General features: G+C 43.5%; 1 protein-coding gene across 1 annotated transcript; it reads right to left on the bottom strand.

Moving 5' to 3' along the window:
- Positions 1-5,685: 5,685 nt before the first annotated feature.
- LOC127359928 (uncharacterized) lies at positions 5,686-17,637 on the bottom strand (the record flags this gene model as incomplete). Its single annotated transcript, XM_051394256.1, has 6 exons — positions 17,429-17,637; positions 9,418-10,525; positions 9,106-9,195; positions 7,186-7,275; positions 6,826-6,915; positions 5,686-5,775 (listed from the first exon to the last, which is right to left on the bottom strand). Coding segments are annotated over exons 1-6 (1,563 nt in total), but the record flags the coding sequence as incomplete, so codon positions are not given.
- Between the last annotated feature and the right edge of the window lie 2,211 nt (positions 17,638-19,848).

Raw genomic sequence — 19,848 nt, 5'->3', positions numbered from 1 at the left:
TTGGAATTTGAGTAGTAGTAGTAGATGGCCTTAGCTCAGAAAACCAATAGTCAAGAAGTGAGTGTGTGTAGCAATGAGATATTGCTAGAAGACATGAATAGGTACAATTTCCATCAAGGTTTATGGTCTGGTAAAACAGATCAGTTTTCTGACATATGCATGTAATATTGAGGTTAAGGAGAATTTGTGAGTCAGAAGGCACTGAACTTCTTTAATGGGGCAAACTAATCTGGAGAAGGTGTCCTCTAATCAATCAATGAGAAGGTTGACAATGTTTTTGTGGTGTAAAACAACATTTTCCCATATATATTGGATCATACAAATGTGATATTAAATTGTTAAAGACAGGCTTGTGTCTTGCCAGGTATGCCTTAGTTGTTTTGGAGTCTGATGATATGGATTCAGATGAGATCTTTTTTTCGGGGGGGTGTTCTTGAAAAGCAGAAGGAAATTGTTTTTCAAGCCTAATACCCTGCATAATATATCCATATGTCCAAGAACTTTCAGCAGAAAGTGGTGGGGATGTACTTACAGTGTGCTTAGCTTCAATCCGTGAAGAAAATGAGTCTGGTGAATCTGGTCTGTTGTCGTGAAACAAGTCCTCAAGATAAAATCCAGAATACTCAACATCTGATGTTGTTGAAAATGGTGATATGGGTCTACTTTCAGAGTACTGTAAGTAATAGTTACAATGTTGACTATTAATCTGGCCAAATGTCATCCGAGGATACAAACAGCGCTGATCAAATGACACAACAGATTCTGGGGAGGATGCTCTAAAGTCTAACAACCAGTCCTGAATAAGAGAAAAGTCAAAATCGGAAGACACGGATTCCGGGGACAACGCCCTGCTACTAAATAACTTATCAAGTTCAAAGTCTGATAAAACTGACTGCGGAGACTCTGGTCTATTCTCATCAAATAGGGTTTCCAGACACAAATCAGTACCTTCCCAGTCAGAAAATGTTGATTCTGGGGTAAACGACCTGTGTCTTGACAATTCCATATCGTAAACAACATGGGGACATCTGAACTGAGGAACAGGTGAGTCAGGAGAGAGGGGTCTAAGTTCACTTTGAGATGAGACCGACTCAGGAGAATGTGGTCTTAAGTCGGTGACACACTCGTCTACGGATGAGTGAGTGTATTCCTTTTCTGATGACACAGACATGGGCCAAAGTGGTCTCAGCTCAAATGATCTGACGCCCAAAAACGCATCAGCATGTTTTTCATGTGTAATGCCCCGCACAATATCTGCATATGTATAAGGTCTGGCAGCAGAAAGTGGTGGAGATGTGGTCACAGTTACGCCTGTTTGCTTATTTTCAATCCGTGAAGAAAATGAGTCTGGTGAATCTGGTCTGTTGTCGTCAAACAAGTCCTCAAGATAAAATCCAGAATACTCAACATCTGACGTTGTTGAAATAGGTGATACGGGTCTACTTTCAGAGTACTGTAAGTAATAGTTACAATGTTGACTATTAATCTGGCCAAATGTCATCCGAGGATACAAACAGCGCTGATCAAATGACACAACAGATTCTGGGGAGGATGCTCTAAAGTCTAACAACCAGTCCTGAATAAGAGAAAAGTCCAAATCGGAAGACACAGATTCTGGGGACAAGGCCCTGCTACTAAATAACTTATCAAGTTCAAAGTCTGATGAAACTGACTGCGGAGACTCTGGTCTATTCTCATCAAATAGGGTTTCAAGACACAAATCAGTACCTTCCCAGTCAGAAAATGTTGATTCTGGGGTAAACGACCTGTGTCTTGACAATTCCATATCGTAAACATGGGGAAAACTGAACTGAGGAATAGGTGAGTCAGGAGAAAGGGGTCTAACCTGGCCAAATGTCATGGGAGGAGACAAACACCACTGCTCAGCTGACACAACATATTCCGGGGAGGATGCTCTGAAGTCTAACAACCAGTCCTGAATGAGAGAAAAGTCAAAATCGGAAGACACGGATTCCGGGGACAACGCCCTGCTACTAAATAACTTATCAAGTTCAAAGTCTGATAAAACTGACTGCGGAGACTCTGGTCTATTCTCATCAAATAGGGTTTCCAGACACAAATCAGTACCTTCCCAGTCAGAAAATGTTGATTCTGGGGTAAACGACCTGTGTCTTGACAATTCCATATCGTAAACAACATGGGGACATCTGAACTGAGGAACAGGTGAGTCAGGAGAGAGGGGTCTAAGTTCACTTTGAGATGAGACCGACTCGGGAGAATGTGGTCTTAAGTCGGTGACACACTCGTCTACGGATGAGTGAGTGTATTCCTTTTCTGATGACACAGACATGGGCCAAAGTGGTCTCAGCTCAAATGATCTGACGCCCAAAAACGCATCAGCATGTTTTTCATGTGTAATGCCCCGCACAATATCTGCATATGTATAAGGTCTGGCAGCAGAAAGTGGTGGAGATGTGGTCACAGTTACGCCTGTTTGCTTATTTTCAATCCGTGAAGAAAATGAGTCTGGTGAATCTGGTCTGTTGTCGTCAAACAAGTCCTCAAGATAAAATCCAGAATACTCAACATCTGACGTTGTTGAAATAGGTGATACGGGTCTACTTTCAGAGTACTGTAAGTAATAGTTACAATGTTGACTATTAATCTGGCCAAATGTCATCCGAGGATACAAACAGCGCTGATCAAATGACACAACAGATTCCGGGGAGGATGCTCGGAAGTCTAACAACCAGTCCTGAATGAGAGAAAAGTCAAAATCGGAAGACACGGATTCCGGGGACAAGGCCCTGCTACTAAATAACTTATTAAGTTCAAAGTCTGATGAAACTGACTGCGGAGACTCTGGTCTATTCTCATCAAATAGGGTTTCCAGACACAAATCAGTACCTTCCCAGTCAGAAAATGTTGATTCTGGGGTAAACGACCTGTGTCTTGACAATTCCATATCGTAAACATGGGGAAAACTGAACTGAGGAATAGGTGAGTCAGGAGAAAGGGGTCTAACCTGGCCAAATGTCATGGGAGGAGACAAACACCACTGCTCAGCTGACACAACATATTCCGGGGAGGATGCTCTGAAGTCTAACAACCAGTCCTGAATGAGAGAAAAGTCAAAATCGGAAGACACGGATTCTGGGGACAATGCCCTGCTACTAAATAACTTATCGAGTTCAAAGTCTGATAAAACTGACTGCGGAGACTCTGGTCTATTCTCATCAAATAGGGTTTCCAGACACAAATCAGTACCTTCCCAGTCAGAAAATGTTGATTCTGGGGTAAACGACCTGTGTCTTGACAATTCCATATCGTAAACAACATGGGGACATCTGAACTGAGGAACAGGTGAGTCAGGAGAGAGGGGTCTAAGTTCACTTTGAGATGAGACCGACTCGGGAGAATGTGGTCTTAAGTCGGTGACACACTCGTCTACGGATGAGTGAGTGTATTCCTTTTCTGATGACACAGACATGGGCCAAAGTGGTCTCAGCTCAAATGATCTGACGCCCAAAACCCATCAGCATGTTTTTCATGTGTAATGCCCCGCACAATATCTGCATATGTATAAGGTCTGGCAGCAGAAAGTGGTGGAGATGTGGTCACAGTTACGCCTGTTTGCTTATTTTCAATCTGTGAAGAAAATGAGTCTGGTGAATCTGGTCTGCTGTCGTCAAACAAGTCCTCAAGATAAAATCCAGAATACTCAACATCTGACGTTGTTGAAATAGGTGATACAGGTCTACTTTCAGAGTACTGTAAGTAATAGTTACAATGTTGACTATTAATCTGGCCAAATGTCATCCGAGGATACAAACAGCACTGATCAAATGACACAACAGATTCTGGGGAGGATGCTCTAAAGTCTAACAACCAGTCCTGAATAAGAGAAAAGTCCAAATCGGAAGACACAGATTCTGGGGACAAGGCCCTGCTACTAAATAACTTATCAAGTTCAAAGTCTGATGAAACTGACTGCGGAGACTCTGGTCTATTCTCATCAAATAGGGTTTCCAGACACAAATCAGTACCTTCCCAGTCAGAAAATGTTGATTCTGGGGTAAACGACCTGTGTCTTGACAATTCCATATCGTAAACAACATGGGGACATCTGAACTGAGGAACAGGTGAGTCAGGAGAGAGGGGTCTAAGTTCACTTTGAGATGAGACCGACTCGGGAGAATGTGGTCTTAAGTCGGTGACACACTCGTCTACGGATGAGTGAGTGTATTCCTTTTCTGATGACACAGACATGGGCCAAAGTGGTCTCAGCTCAAATGATCTGACGCCCAAAAACGCATCAGCATGTTTTTCATGTGTAATGCCCCGCACAATATCTGCATATGTATAAGGTCTGGCAGCAGAAAGTGGTGGAGATGTGGTCACAGTTACGCCTGTTTGCTTATTTTCAATCTGTGAAGAAAATGAGTCTGGTGAATCTGGTCTGCTGTCGTCAAACAAGTCCTCAAGATAAAATCCAGAATACTCAACATCTGACGTTGTTGAAATAGGTGATACGGGTCTACTTTCAGAGTACTGTAAGTAATAGTTACAATGTTGACTATTAATCCGACCAAATGTCATCCGAGGATACAAACAGCACTGATCAAATGACACAACGGATTCTGGGGAGGATGCTCTAAAGTCTAACAACCAGTCCTGAATAAGAGAAAAGTCCAAATCGGAAGACACAGATTCTGGGGACAAGGCCCTGCTACTAAATAACTTATCAAGTTCAAAGTCTGATGAAACTGACTGCGGAGACTCTGGTCTATTCTCATCAAATAGGGTTTCCAGACACAAATCAGTACCTTCCCAGTCAGAAAATGTTGATTCTGGGGTAAACGACCTGTGTCTTGACAATTCCATATCGTAAACAACATGGGGACATCTGAACTGAGGAACAGGTGAGTCAGGAGAGAGGGGTCTAAGTTCACTTTGAGATGAGACCGACTCGGGAGAATGTGGTCTTAAGTCGGTGACACACTCGTCTACGGATGAGTGAGTGTATTCCTTTTCTGATGACACAGACATGGGCCAAAGTGGTCTCAGCTCAAATGATCTGACGCCCAAAAACGCATCAGCATGTTTTTCATGTGTAATGCCCCGCACAATATCTGCATATGTATAAGGTCTGGCAGCAGAAAGTGGTGGAGATGTGGTCACAGTTACGCCTGTTTGCTTATTTTCAATCCGTGAAGAAAATGAGTCTGGTGAATCTGGTCTGTTGTCGTCAAACAAGTCCTCAAGATAAAATCCAGAATACTCAACATCTGACGTTGTTGAAATAGGTGATACGGGTCTACTTTCAGAGTACTGTAAGTAATAGTTACAATGTTGACTATTAATCTGGCCAAATGTCATCCGAGGATACAAACAGCGCTGATCAAATGACACAACAGATTCCGGGGAGGATGCTCGGAAGTCTAACAACCAGTCCTGAATGAGAGAAAAGTCAAAATCGGAAGACACGGATTCCGGGGACAAGGCCCTGCTACTAAATAACTTATTAAGTTCAAAGTCTGATGAAACTGACTGCGGAGACTCTGGTCTATTCTCATCAAATAGGGTTTCCAGACACAAATCAGTACCTTCCCAGTCAGAAAATGTTGATTCTGGGGTAAACGACCTGTGTCTTGACAATTCCATATCGTAAACATGGGGAAAACTGAACTGAGGAATAGGTGAGTCAGGAGAAAGGGGTCTAACCTGGCCAAATGTCATGGGAGGAGACAAACACCACTGCTCAGCTGACACAACATATTCCGGGGAGGATGCTCTGAAGTCTAACAACCAGTCCTGAATGAGAGAAAAGTCAAAATCGGAAGACACGGATTCTGGGGACAATGCCCTGCTACTAAATAACTTATCGAGTTCAAAGTCTGATAAAACTGACTGCGGAGACTCTGGTCTATTCTCATCAAATAGGGTTTCCAGACACAAATCAGTACCTTCCCAGTCAGAAAATGTTGATTCTGGGGTAAACGACCTGTGTCTTGACAATTCCATATCGTAAACAACATGGGGACATCTGAACTGAGGAACAGGTGAGTCAGGAGAGAGGGGTCTAAGTTCACTTTGAGATGAGACCGACTCGGGAGAATGTGGTCTTAAGTCGGTGACACACTCGTCTACGGATGAGTGAGTGTATTCCTTTTCTGATGACACAGACATGGGCCAAAGTGGTCTCAGCTCAAATGATCTGACGCCCAAAAACCCATCAGCATGTTTTTCATGTGTAATGCCCCGCACAATATCTGCATATGTATAAGGTCTGGCAGCAGAAAGTGGTGGAGATGTGGTCACAGTTACGCCTGTTTGCTTATTTTCAATCTGTGAAGAAAATGAGTCTGGTGAATCTGGTCTGCTGTCGTCAAACAAGTCCTCAAGATAAAATCCAGAATACTCAACATCTGACGTTGTTGAAATAGGTGATACAGGTCTACTTTCAGAGTACTGTAAGTAATAGTTACAATGTTGACTATTAATCTGGCCAAATGTCATCCGAGGATACAAACAGCACTGATCAAATGACACAACAGATTCTGGGGAGGATGCTCTAAAGTCTAACAACCAGTCCTGAATAAGAGAAAAGTCCAAATCGGAAGACACAGATTCTGGGGACAAGGCCCTGCTACTAAATAACTTATCAAGTTCAAAGTCTGATGAAACTGACTGCGGAGACTCTGGTCTATTCTCATCAAATAGGGTTTCCAGACACAAATCAGTACCTTCCCAGTCAGAAAATGTTGATTCTGGGGTAAACGACCTGTGTCTTGACAATTCCATATCGTAAACATGGGGAAAACTGAACTGAGGAATAGGTGAGTCAGGAGAAAGGGGTCTAACCTGGCCAAATGTCATGGGAGGAGACAAACACCACTGCTCAGCTGACACAACATATTCCGGGGAGGATGCTCTGAAGTCTAACAACCAGTCCTGAATGAGAGAAAAGTCAAAATCGGAAGACACGGATTCCGGGGACAACGCCCTGCTACTAAATAACTTATCAAGTTCAAAGTCTGATAAAACTGACTGCGGAGACTCTGGTCTATTCTCATCAAATAGGGTTTCCAGACACAAATCAGTACCTTCCCAGTCAGAAAATGTTGATTCTGGGTTAAACGACCTGTGTCTTGACAATTCCATATCGTAAACATGGGGAAAACTGAACTGAGGAATAGGTGAGTCAGGAGAAAGGGGTCTAACCTGGCCAAATGTCATGGGAGGAGACAAACACCACTGCTCAGCTGACACAACATATTCCGGGGAGGATGCTCTGAAGTCTAACAACCAGTCCTGAATGAGAGAAAAGTCAAAATCGGAAGACACGGATTCTGGGGACAATGCCCTGCTACTAAATAACTTATCGAGTTCAAAGTCTGATAAAACTGACTGCGGAGACTCTGGTCTATTCTCATCAAATAGGGTTTCCAGACACAAATCAGTACCTTCCCAGTCAGAAAATGTTGATTCTGGGGTAAACGACCTGTGTCTTGACAATTCCATATCGTAAACAACATGGGGACATCTGAACTGAGGAACAGGTGAGTCAGGAGAGAGGGGTCTAAGTTCACTTTGAGATGAGACCGACTCGGGAGAATGTGGTCTTAAGTCGGTGACACACTCGTCTACGGATGAGTGAGTGTATTCCTTTTCTGATGACACAGACATGGGCCAAAGTGGTCTCAGCTCAAATGATCTGACGCCCAAAAACCCATCAGCATGTTTTTCATGTGTAATGCCCCGCACAATATCTGCATATGTATAAGGTCTGGCAGCAGAAAGTGGTGGAGATGTGGTCACAGTTACGCCTGTTTGCTTATTTTCAATCTGTGAAGAAAATGAGTCTGGTGAATCTGGTCTGCTGTCGTCAAACAAGTCCTCAAGATAAAATCCAGAATACTCAACATCTGACGTTGTTGAAATAGGTGATACGGGTCTACTTTCAGAGTACTGTAAGTAATAGTTACAATGTTGACTATTAATCCGACCAAATGTCATCCGAGGATACAAACAGCACTGATCAAATGACACAACGGATTCTGGGGAGGATGCTCTAAAGTCTAACAACCAGTCCTGAATAAGAGAAAAGTCCAAATCGGAAGACACAGATTCTGGGGACAAGGCCCTGCTACTAAATAACTTATCAAGTTCAAAGTCTGATGAAACTGACTGCGGAGACTCTGGTCTATTCTCATCAAATAGGGTTTCCAGACACAAATCAGTACCTTCCCAGTCAGAAAATGTTGATTCTGGGGTAAACGACCTGTGTCTTGACAATTCCATATCGTAAACAACATGGGGACATCTGAACTGAGGAACAGGTGAGTCAGGAGAGAGGGGTCTAAGTTCACTTTGAGATGAGACCGACTCGGGAGAATGTGGTCTTAAGTCGGTGACACACTCGTCTACGGATGAGTGAGTGTATTCCTTTTCTGATGACACAGACATGGGCCAAAGTGGTCTCAGCTCAAATGATCTGACGCCCAAAAACGCATCAGCATGTTTTTCATGTGTAATGCCCCGCACAATATCTGCATATGTATAAGGTCTGGCAGCAGAAAGTGGTGGAGATGTGGTCACAGTTACGCCTGTTTGCTTATTTTCAATCTGTGAAGAAAATGAGTCTGGTGAATCTGGTCTGCTGTCGTCAAACAAGTCCTCAAGATAAAATCCAGAATACTCAACATCTGACGTTGTTGAAATAGGTGATACGGGTCTACTTTCAGAGTACTGTAAGTAATAGTTACAATGTTGACTATTAATCTGGCCAAATGTCATCCGAGGATACAAACAGCGCTGATCAAATGACACAACAGATTCTGGGGAGGATGCTCTAAAGTCTAACAGCCAGTCCTGAATAAGAGAAAAGTCCAAATCGGAAGACACAGATTCTGGGGACAACGCCCTGCTACTAAATAACTTATCAAGTTCAAAGTCTGATGAAACTGACTGCGGAGACTCTGGTCTATTCTCATCAAATAGGGTTTCCAGACACAAATCAGTACCTTCCCAGTCAGAAAATGTTGATTCTGGGGTAAACGACCTGTGTCTTGACAATTCCATATCGTAAACATGGGGAAAACTGAACTGAGGAATAGGTGAGTCAGGAGAAAGGGGTCTAACCTGGCCAAATGTCATGGGAGGAGACAAACACCACTGCTCAGCTGACACGACATATTCCGGGGAGGATGCTCTGAAGTCTAACAACCAGTCCTGAATGAGAGAAAAGTCAAAATCGGAAGACACGGATTCCGGGGACAATGCCCTGCTACTAAATAACTTATCAAGTTCAAAGTCTGATAAAACTGACTGCGGAGACTCTGGTCTATTCTCATCAAATAGGGTTTCCAGACACAAATCAGTACCTTCCCAGTCAGAAAATGTTGATTCTGGGGTAAACGACCTGTGTCTTGACAATTCCATATCGTAAACAACATGGGGACATCTGAACTGAGGAACAGGTGAGTCAGGAGAGAGGTGTCTAAGTTCACTTTGAGATGAGACCGACTCGGGAGAATGTGGTCTTAAGTCGGTGACACACTCGTCTACGGATGAGTGAGTGTATTCCTTTTCTGATGACACAGACATGGGCCAAAGTGGTCTCAGCTCAAATGATCTGACGCCCAAAAACGCATCAGCATGTTTTTCATGTGTAATGCCCCGCACAATATCTGCATATGTATAAGGTCTGGCAGCAGAAAGTGGTGGAGATGTGGTCACAGTTACGCCTGTTTGCTTATTTTCAATCTGTGAAGAAAATGAGTCTGGTGAATCTGGTCTGCTGTCGTCAAACAAGTCCTCAAGATAAAATCCAGAATACTCAACATCTGACGTTGTTGAAATAGGTGATACGGGTCTACTTTCAGAGTACTGTAAGTAATAGTTACAATGTTGACTATTAATCTGGCCAAATGTCATCCGAGGATACAAACAGCGCTGATCAAATGACACAACAGATTCTGGGGAGGATGCTCTAAAGTCTAACAACCAGTCCTGAATAAGAGAAAAGTCCAAATCGGAAGACACAGATTCTGGGGACAAGGCCCTGCTACTAAATAACTTATCAAGTTCAAAGTCTGATGAAACTGACTGCGGAGACTCTGGTCTATTCTCATCAAATAGGGTTTCCAGACACAAATCAGTACCTTCCCAGTCAGAAAATGTTGATTCTGGGGTAAACGACCTGTGTCTTGACAATTCCATATCGTAAACATGGGGAAAACTGAACTGAGGAATAGGTGAGTCAGGAGAAAGGGGTCTAACCTGGCCAAATGTCATGGGAGGAGACAAACACCACTGCTCAGCTGACACAACATATTCCGGGGAGGATGCTCTGAAGTCTAACAACCAGTCCTGAATGAGGGAAAAGTCAAAATCGGAAGACACGGATTCCGGGGACAATGCCCTGCTACTAAATAACTTATCAAGTTCAAAGTCTGATAAAACTGACTGCGGAGACTCTGGTCTATTCTCATCAAATAGGGTTTCCAGACACAAATCAGTACCTTCCCAGTCAGAAAATGTTGATTCTGGGGTAAACGACCTGTGTCTTGACAATTCCATATCGTAAACAACATGGGGACATCTGAACTGAGGAACAGGTGAGTCAGGAGAGAGGGGTCTAAGTTCACTTTGAGATGAGACCGACTCGGGAGAATGTGGTCTTAAGTCGGTGACACACTCGTCTACGGATGAGTGAGTGTATTCCTTTTCTGATGACACAGACATGGGCCAAAGTGGTCTCAGCTCCAATGATCTGACGCCCAAAAACGCATCAGCATGTTTTTCATGTGTAATGCCCCGCACAATATCTGCATATGTATAAGGTCTGGCAGCAGAAAGTGGTGGAGATGTGGTCACAGTTACGCCTTTTTGCTTATTTTCAATCCGTGAAGAAAATGAGTCTGGTGAATCTGGTCTGTTGTCGTCAAACAAGTCCTCAAGATAAAATCCAGAATACTCAACATCTGATGTTGTTGAAATAGGTGATACGGGTCTACTTTCAGAGTAATGTAAGTAATAGTTACAATGTTGACTATTAATCTGGCCAAATGTCATCCGAGGATACAAACAGCGCTGATCAAATGACACAACAGATTCTGGGGAAGATGCTCTAAAGTCTAACAACCAGTCCTGAATGAGAGAAAAGTCCAAATCGGAAGACACAGATTCTGGGGACAAGGCCCTGCTACTAAATAACTTATCAAGTTCAAAGTCTGATGAAACTGACTGCGGAGACTCTGGTCTATTCTCATCAAATAGGGTTTCAAGACACAAATCAGTACCTTCCCAGTCAGAAAATGTTGATTCTGGGGTAAACGACCTGTGTCTTGACAATTCCATATCGTAAACATGGGGAAAACTGAACTGAGGAATAGGTGAGTCAGGAGAAAGGGGTCTAACCTGGCCAAATGTCATGGGAGGAGACAAACACCACTGCTCAGCTGACACAACATATTCCGGGGAGGATGCTCTGAAGTCTAACAACCAGTCCTGAATGAGAGAAAAGTCAAAATCGGAAGACACGGATTCCGGGGACAACGCCCTGCTACTAAATAACTTATCAAGTTCAAAGTCTGATAAAACTGACTGCGGAGACTCTGGTCTATTCTCATCAAATAGGGTTTCCAGACACAAATCAGTACCTTCCCAGTCAGAAAATGTTGATTCTGGGGTAAACGACCTGTGTCTTGACAATTCCATATCGTAAACAACATGGGGACATCTGAACTGAGGAACAGGTGAGTCAGGAGAGAGGGGGTCTAAGTTCACTTTGAGATGAGACCGACTCGGGAGAATGTGGTCTTAAGTCGGTGACACACTCGTCTACGGATGAGTGAGTGTATTCCTTTTCTGATGACACAGACATGGGCCAAAGTGGTCTCAGCTCAAATGATCTGACGCCCAAAAACCCATCAGCATGTTTTTCATGTGTAATGCCCCGCACAATATCTGCATATGTATAAGGTCTGGCAGCAGAAAGTGGTGGAGATGTGGTCACAGTTACGCCTGTTTGCTTATTTTCAATCTGTGAAGAAAATGAGTCTGGTGAATCTGGTCTGCTGTCGTCAAACAAGTCCTCAAGATAAAATCCAGAATACTCAACATCTGACGTTGTTGAAATAGGTGATACGGGTCTACTTTCAGAGTACTGTAAGTAATAGTTACAATGTTGACTATTAATCCGACCAAATGTCATCCGAGGATACAAACAGCACTGATCAAATGACACAACGGATTCTGGGGAGGATGCTCTAAAGTCTAACAACCAGTCCTGAATAAGAGAAAAGTCCAAATCGGAAGACACAGATTCTGGGGACAAGGCCCTGCTACTAAATAACTTATCAAGTTCAAAGTCTGATGAAACTGACTGCGGAGACTCTGGTCTATTCTCATCAAATAGGGTTTCCAGACACAAATCAGTACCTTCCCAGTCAGAAAATGTTGATTCTGGGGTAAACGACCTGTGTCTTGACAATTCCATATCGTAAACAACATGGGGACATCTGAACTGAGGAACAGGTGAGTCAGGAGAGAGGGGTCTAAGTTCACTTTGAGATGAGACCGACTCGGGAGAATGTGGTCTTAAGTCGGTGACACACTCGTCTACGGATGAGTGAGTGTATTCCTTTTCTGATGACACAGACATGGGCCAAAGTGGTCTCAGCTCAAATGATCTGACGCCCAAAAACGCATCAGCATGTTTTTCATGTGTAATGCCCCGCACAATATCTGCATATGTATAAGGTCTGGCAGCAGAAAGTGGTGGAGATGTGGTCACAGTTACGCCTGTTTGCTTATTTTCAATCTGTGAAGAAAATGAGTCTGGTGAATCTGGTCTGCTGTCGTCAAACAAGTCCTCAAGATAAAATCCAGAATACTCAACATCTGACGTTGTTGAAATAGGTGATACGGGTCTACTTTCAGAGTACTGTAAGTAATAGTTACAATGTTGACTATTAATCTGGCCAAATGTCATCCGAGGATACAAACAGCGCTGATCAAATGACACAACAGATTCTGGGGAGGATGCTCTAAAGTCTAACAGCCAGTCCTGAATAAGAGAAAAGTCCAAATCGGAAGACACAGATTCTGGGGACAACGCCCTGCTACTAAATAACTTATCAAGTTCAAAGTCTGATGAAACTGACTGCGGAGACTCTGGTCTATTCTCATCAAATAGGGTTTCCAGACACAAATCAGTACCTTCCCAGTCAGAAAATGTTGATTCTGGGGTAAACGACCTGTGTCTTGACAATTCCATATCGTAAACATGGGGAAAACTGAACTGAGGAATAGGTGAGTCAGGAGAAAGGGGTCTAACCTGGCCAAATGTCATGGGAGGGAGACAAACACCACTGCTCAGCTGACACGACATATTCCGGGGAGGATGCTCTGAAGTCTAACAACCAGTCCTGAATGAGAGAAAAGTCAAAATCGGAAGACACGGATTCCGGGGACAATGCCCTGCTACTAAATAACTTATCAAGTTCAAAGTCTGATAAAACTGACTGCGGAGACTCTGGTCTATTCTCATCAAATAGGGTTTCCAGACACAAATCAGTACCTTCCCAGTCAGAAAATGTTGATTCTGGGGTAAACGACCTGTGTCTTGACAATTCCATATCGTAAACAACATGGGGACATCTGAACTGAGGAACAGGTGAGTCAGGAGAGAGGTGTCTAAGTTCACTTTGAGATGAGACCGACTCGGGAGAATGTGGTCTTAAGTCGGTGACACACTCGTCTACGGATGAGTGAGTGTATTCCTTTTCTGATGACACAGACATGGGCCAAAGTGGTCTCAGCTCAAATGATCTGACGCCCAAAACGCATCAGCATGTTTTTCATGTGTAATGCCCCGCACAATATCTGCATATGTATAAGGTCTGGCAGCAGAAAGTGGTGGAGATGTGGTCACAGTTACGCCTGTTTGCTTATTTTCAATCTGTGAAGAAAATGAGTCTGGTGAATCTGGTCTGCTGTCGTCAAACAAGTCCTCAAGATAAAATCCAGAATACTCAACATCTGACGTTGTTGAAATAGGTGATACGGGTCTACTTTCAGAGTACTGTAAGTAATAGTTACAATGTTGACTATTAATCTGGCCAAATGTCATCCGAGGATACAAACAGCGCTGATCAAATGACACAACAGATTCTGGGGAGGATGCTCTAAAGTCTAACAACCAGTCCTGAATAAGAGAAAAGTCCAAATCGGAAGACACAGATTCTGGGGACAAGGCCCTGCTACTAAATAACTTATCAAGTTCAAAGTCTGATGAAACTGACTGCGGAGACTCTGGTCTATTCTCATCAAATAGGGTTTCCAGACACAAATCAGTACCTTCCCAGTCAGAAAATGTTGATTCTGGGGTAAACGACCTGTGTCTTGACAATTCCATATCGTAAACATGGGGAAAACTGAACTGAGGAATAGGTGAGTCAGGAGAAAGGGGGTCTAACCTGGCCAAATGTCATGGGAGGAGACAAACACCACTGCTCAGCTGACACAACATATTCCGGGGAGGATGCTCTGAAGTCTAACAACCAGTCCTGAATGAGGGAAAAGTCAAAATCGGAAGACACGGATTCGGGGACAATGCCCTGCTACTAAATAACTTATCAAGTTCAAAGTCTGATAAAACTGACTGCGGAGACTCTGGTCTATTCTCATCAAATAGGGTTTCCAGACACAAATCAGTACCTTCCCAGTCAGAAAATGTTGATTCTGGGGTAAACGACCTGTGTCTTGACAATTCCATATCGTAAACAACATGGGGACATCTGAACTGAGGAACAGGTGAGTCAGGAGAGAGGGGTCTAAGTTCACTTTGAGATGAGACCGACTCGGGAGAATGTGGTCTTAAGTCGGTGACACACTCGTCTACGGATGAGTGAGTGTATTCCTTTTCTGATGACACAGACATGGGCCAAAGTGGTCTCAGCTCCAATGATCTGACGCCCAAAAACGCATCAGCATGTTTTTCATGTGTAATGCCCCGCACAATATCTGCATATGTATAAGGTCTGGCAGCAGAAAGTGGTGGAGATGTGGTCACAGTTACGCCTTTTTGCTTATTTTCAATCCGTGAAGAAAATGAGTCTGGTGAATCTGGTCTGTTGTCGTCAAACAAGTCCTCAAGATAAAATCCAGAATACTCAACATCTGATGTTGTTGAAATAGGTGATACGGGTCTACTTTCAGAGTAATGTAAGTAATAGTTACAATGTTGACTATTAATCTGGCCAAATGTCATCCGAGGATACAAACAGCGCTGATCAAATGACACAACAGATTCTGGGGAAGATGCTCTAAAGTCTAACAACCAGTCCTGAATGAGAGAAAAGTCCAAATCGGAAGACACAGATTCTGGGGACAAGGCCCTGCTACTAAATAACTTATCAAGTTCAAAGTCTGATGAAACTGACTGCGGAGACTCTGGTCTATTCTCATCAAATAGGGTTTCAAGACACAAATCAGTACCTTCCCAGTCAGAAAATGTTGATTCTGGGGTAAACGACCTGTGTCTTGACAATTCCATATCGTAAACATGGGGAAAACTGAACTGAGGAATAGGTGAGTCAGGAGAAAGGGGTCTAACCTGGCCAAATGTCATGGGAGGAGACAAACACCACTGCTCAGCTGACACAACATATTCCGGGAGGATGCTCTGAAGTCTAACAACCAGTCCTGAATGAGAGAAAAGTCAAAATCGGAAGACACGGATTCCGGGGACAACGCCCTGCTACTAAATAACTTATCAAGTTCAAAGTCTGATAAAACTGACTGCGGAGACTCTGGTCTATTCTCATCAAATAGGGTTTCCAGACACAAATCAGTACCTTCCCAGTCAGAAAATGTTGATTCTGGGGTAAACGACCTGTGTCTTGACAATTCCATATCGTAAACAACATGGGGACATCTGAACTGAGGAACAGGTGAGTCAGGAGAGAGGGGTCTAAGTTCACTTTGAGATGAGACCGACTCGGGAGAATGTGGTCTTAAGTCGGTGACACACTCGTCTACGGATGAGTGAGTGTATTCCTTTTCTGATGACACAGACATGGGCCAAAGTGGTCTCAGCTCCAATGATCTGACGCCCAAAAACGCATCAGCATGTTTTTCATGTGTAATGCCCCGCACAATATCTGCATATGTATAAGGTCTGGCAGCAGAAAGTGGTGGAGATGTGGTCACAGTTACGCCTTTTTGCTTATTTTCAATCCGTGAAGAAAATGAGTCTGGTGAATCTGGTCTGTTGTCGTCAAACAAGTCCTCAAGATAAAATCCAGAATACTCAACATCTGATGTTGTTGAAATAGGTGATACGGGTCTACTTTCAGAGTACTGTAAGTAATAGTTACAATGTTGACTATTAATCTGGCCAAATGTCATCCGAGGATACAAACAGCGCTGATCAAATGACACAACAGATTCTGGGGAAGATGCTCTAAAGTCTAACAACCAGTCCTGAATGAGGGAAAAGTCAAAATCGGAAGACACGGATTCGGGGGACAATGCCCTGCTACTAAATAACTTATCAAGTTCAAAGTCTGATAAAACTGACTGCGGAGACTCTGGTCTATTCTCATCAAATAGGGTTTCCAGACACAAATCAGTACCTTCCCAGTCAGAAAATGTTGATTCTGGGGTAAACGACCTGTGTCTTGACAATTCCATATCGTAAACAACATGGGGACATCTGAACTGAGGAACAGGTGAGTCAGGAGAGAGGGGGTCTAAGTTCACTTTGAGATGAGACCGACTCGGGAGAATGTGGTCTTAAGTCGGTGACACACTCGTCTACGGATGAGTGAGTGTATTCCTTTTCTGATGACACAGACATGGGCCAAAGTGGTCTCAGCTCCAATGATCTGACGCCCAAAACGCATCAGCATGTTTTTCATGTGTAATGCCCCGCACAATATCTGCATATGTATAAGGTCTGGCAGCAGAAAGTGGTGGAGATGTGGTCACAGTTACGCCTGTTTGCTTATTTTCAATCCGTGAAGAAAATGAGTCTGGTGAATCTGGTCTGTTGTCGTCAAACAAGTCCTCAAGATAAAATCCAGAATACTCAACATCTGATGTTGTTGAAATAGGTGATACGGGTCTACTTTCAGAGTAATGTAAGTAATAGTTACAATGTTGACTATTAATCTGGCCAAATGTCATCCGAGGATACAAACAGCGCTGATCAAATGACACAACAGATTCTGGGGAAGATGCTCTAAAGTCCTAACAACCAGTCCTGAATGAGAGAAAAGTCCAAATCGGAAGACACAGATTCTGGGGACAAGGCCCTGCTACTAAATAACTTATCAAGTTCAAAGTCTGATGGAAACTGACTGCGGAGACTCTGGTCTATTCTCATCAAATAGGGTTTCAAGACACAAATCAGTACCTTCCCAGTCAGAAAATGTTGATTCTGGGGTAAAACGACCTGTGTCTTGACAATTCAATATCGTAAACATGGGGAAAACTGAACTGAGGAATAGGTGAGTCAGGAGAAAGGGGTCTAACCTGGCCAAATGTCATGGGAGGAGACAAACACCACTGCTCAGCTGACACAACATATTCCGGGGAGGATGCTCTGAAGTCTAACAACCAGTCCTGAATGAGAGAAAAGTCAAAATCGGAAGACACGGATTCCGGGGGACAACGCCCTGCTACTAAATAACTTATCAAGTTCAAAGTCTGATAAAACTGACTGCGGAGACTCTGGTCTATTCTCATCAAATAGGGTTTCCAGACACAAATCAGTACCTTCCCAGTCAGAAAATGTTGATTCTGGGGTAAACGACCTGTGTCTTGACAATTCCATATCGTAAACATGGGGAAAACTGAACTGAGGAATAGGTGAGTCAGGAGAAAGGGGGTCTAACCTGGCCAAATGTCATGGGAGGAGACAAACACCACTGCTCAGCTGACACAACATATTCCGGGGAGGATGCTCTGAAGTCTAACAACCAGTCCTGAATGAGAGAAAAGTCAAAATCGGAAGACACGGATTCCGGGACAACGCCCTGCTACTAAATAACTTATCAAGTTCAAAGTCTGATAAAACTGACTGCGGAGACTCTGGTCTATTCTCATCAAATAGGGTTTCCAGACACAAATCAGTACCTTCCCAGTCAGAAAATGTTGATTCTGGGGTAAACGACCTGTGTGCTTGACAATTCCATATCAGTAAACAACATGGGGACATCTGAACTGAGGAACAAGTGATTCAGGAGAGAGGGGTCTAAGTTCACTTTGAGATGAGACCGACTCGGGAGAATGTGGTCTTAAGTCGGTGACACACTCGTCTACAGGTGAGTGAGTGTATTCCTTTTCTGATGACACAGACATGGGCCAAAGTGGTCTCAGCTCCAATGATCTGACGCCCAAAAACGCATCAGCATGTTTTTCATGTGTAATGCCCCGCACAATATCTGCATATGTATAAGGTCTGGCAGCAGAAAGTGGTGGAGATGTGGTCAAAGTTACGCCTGTTTGCTTATTTTCAATCCGTGAAGAAAATGAGTCTGGGTGAATCTGGTCTGTTGTCGTCAAACAAGTCCTCAAGATAAAATCCAGAATAATACTCAACATCTGACGTTGTTGAAATAGGTGATACGGGTCTACTTTCAGAGTACTGTAAGTAATAGTTACAATGTTGACTATTAATCTGGCCAAATGTCATCCGAGGATACAAACAGCGCTGATCAAATGACACAACAGATTCTGGGGAGGATGCTCTAAAGTCTAACAACCAGTCCTGAATAAGAGAAAAGTCCAAATCGGAAGACACAGATTCTGGGGACAAGGCCCTGCTACTAAATAACTTATCAAGTTCAAAGTCTGATGAAACTGACTGCGGAGACTCTGGTCTATTCTCATCAAATAGGGTTTCCAGACACAAATCAGTACCTTCCCAGTCAGAAAATGTTGATTCTGGGGTAAACGACCTGTGTCTTGACAATTCCATATCGTAAACATGGGGAAAACTGAACTGAGGAATAGGTGAGTCAGGAGAAAGGGGTCTAACCTGGCCAAATGTCATGGGAGGAGACAAACACCACTGCTCAGCTGACACAACATATTCCGGGGAGGATGCTCTGAAGTCTAACAACCAGTCCTGAATGAGAGAAAAGTCAAAAATCGGAAGACACGGATTCCGGGGGGACAATGCCCTGCTACTAAATAACTTATCAAGTTCAAAGTCTGATAAAACTGACTGCGGAGACTCTGGTCTATTCTCATCAAATAGGGTTTCCAGACACAAATCAGTACCTTCCCAGTCAGAAAATGTTGATTCTGGGGTAAACGACCTGTGTCTTGACAATTCCATATCGTAAACAACATGGGGACATCTGAACTGAGGAACAGGTGAGTCAGGAGAGAGGGTCTAAGTTCACTTTGAGATGAGACCGACTCGGGAGAATGGTCTTAAGTCGGTGACACACTCGTCTACGGATGAGTGAGTGTATTCCTTTTCTGATGACACAGACATGGGCCAAAGTGGTCTCAGCTCCAATGATCTGGCCCAAAAACGCATCAGCATGTTTTCATGTGTAATGCCCCCGCACAATATCTGCATATGTATAAGGTCTGGCAGCAGAAAGTGGTGGAGATGTGGTCACAGTTACGCCTTTTTGCTTATTTTCAATCCGTGAAGAAAATGAGTCTGGTGAATCTGGTCTGTTGTCGTCAAACAAGTCCTCAAGATAAATCCAGAATACTCAACATCTGACGTTGTTGAAATAGGTGATACGGGTCTACTTTCAGAGTACTGTAAGTAATAATTACAATGTTGACTGTTAATCTGGCCAAATGTCATCCGAGGAGACAAACAGCGCTGATCAACTGACACAACAGATT

This window comes from Dicentrarchus labrax, unplaced genomic scaffold (genome assembly GCF_905237075.1).
Source record: "Dicentrarchus labrax unplaced genomic scaffold, dlabrax2021, whole genome shotgun sequence".
NCBI classification, from domain to species: domain Eukaryota; kingdom Metazoa; phylum Chordata; class Actinopteri; family Moronidae; genus Dicentrarchus; species Dicentrarchus labrax.
The sequence above is the reverse complement of the archived record's forward strand: the minus strand, read 5'-3'. Positions and strand labels throughout refer to the sequence as shown.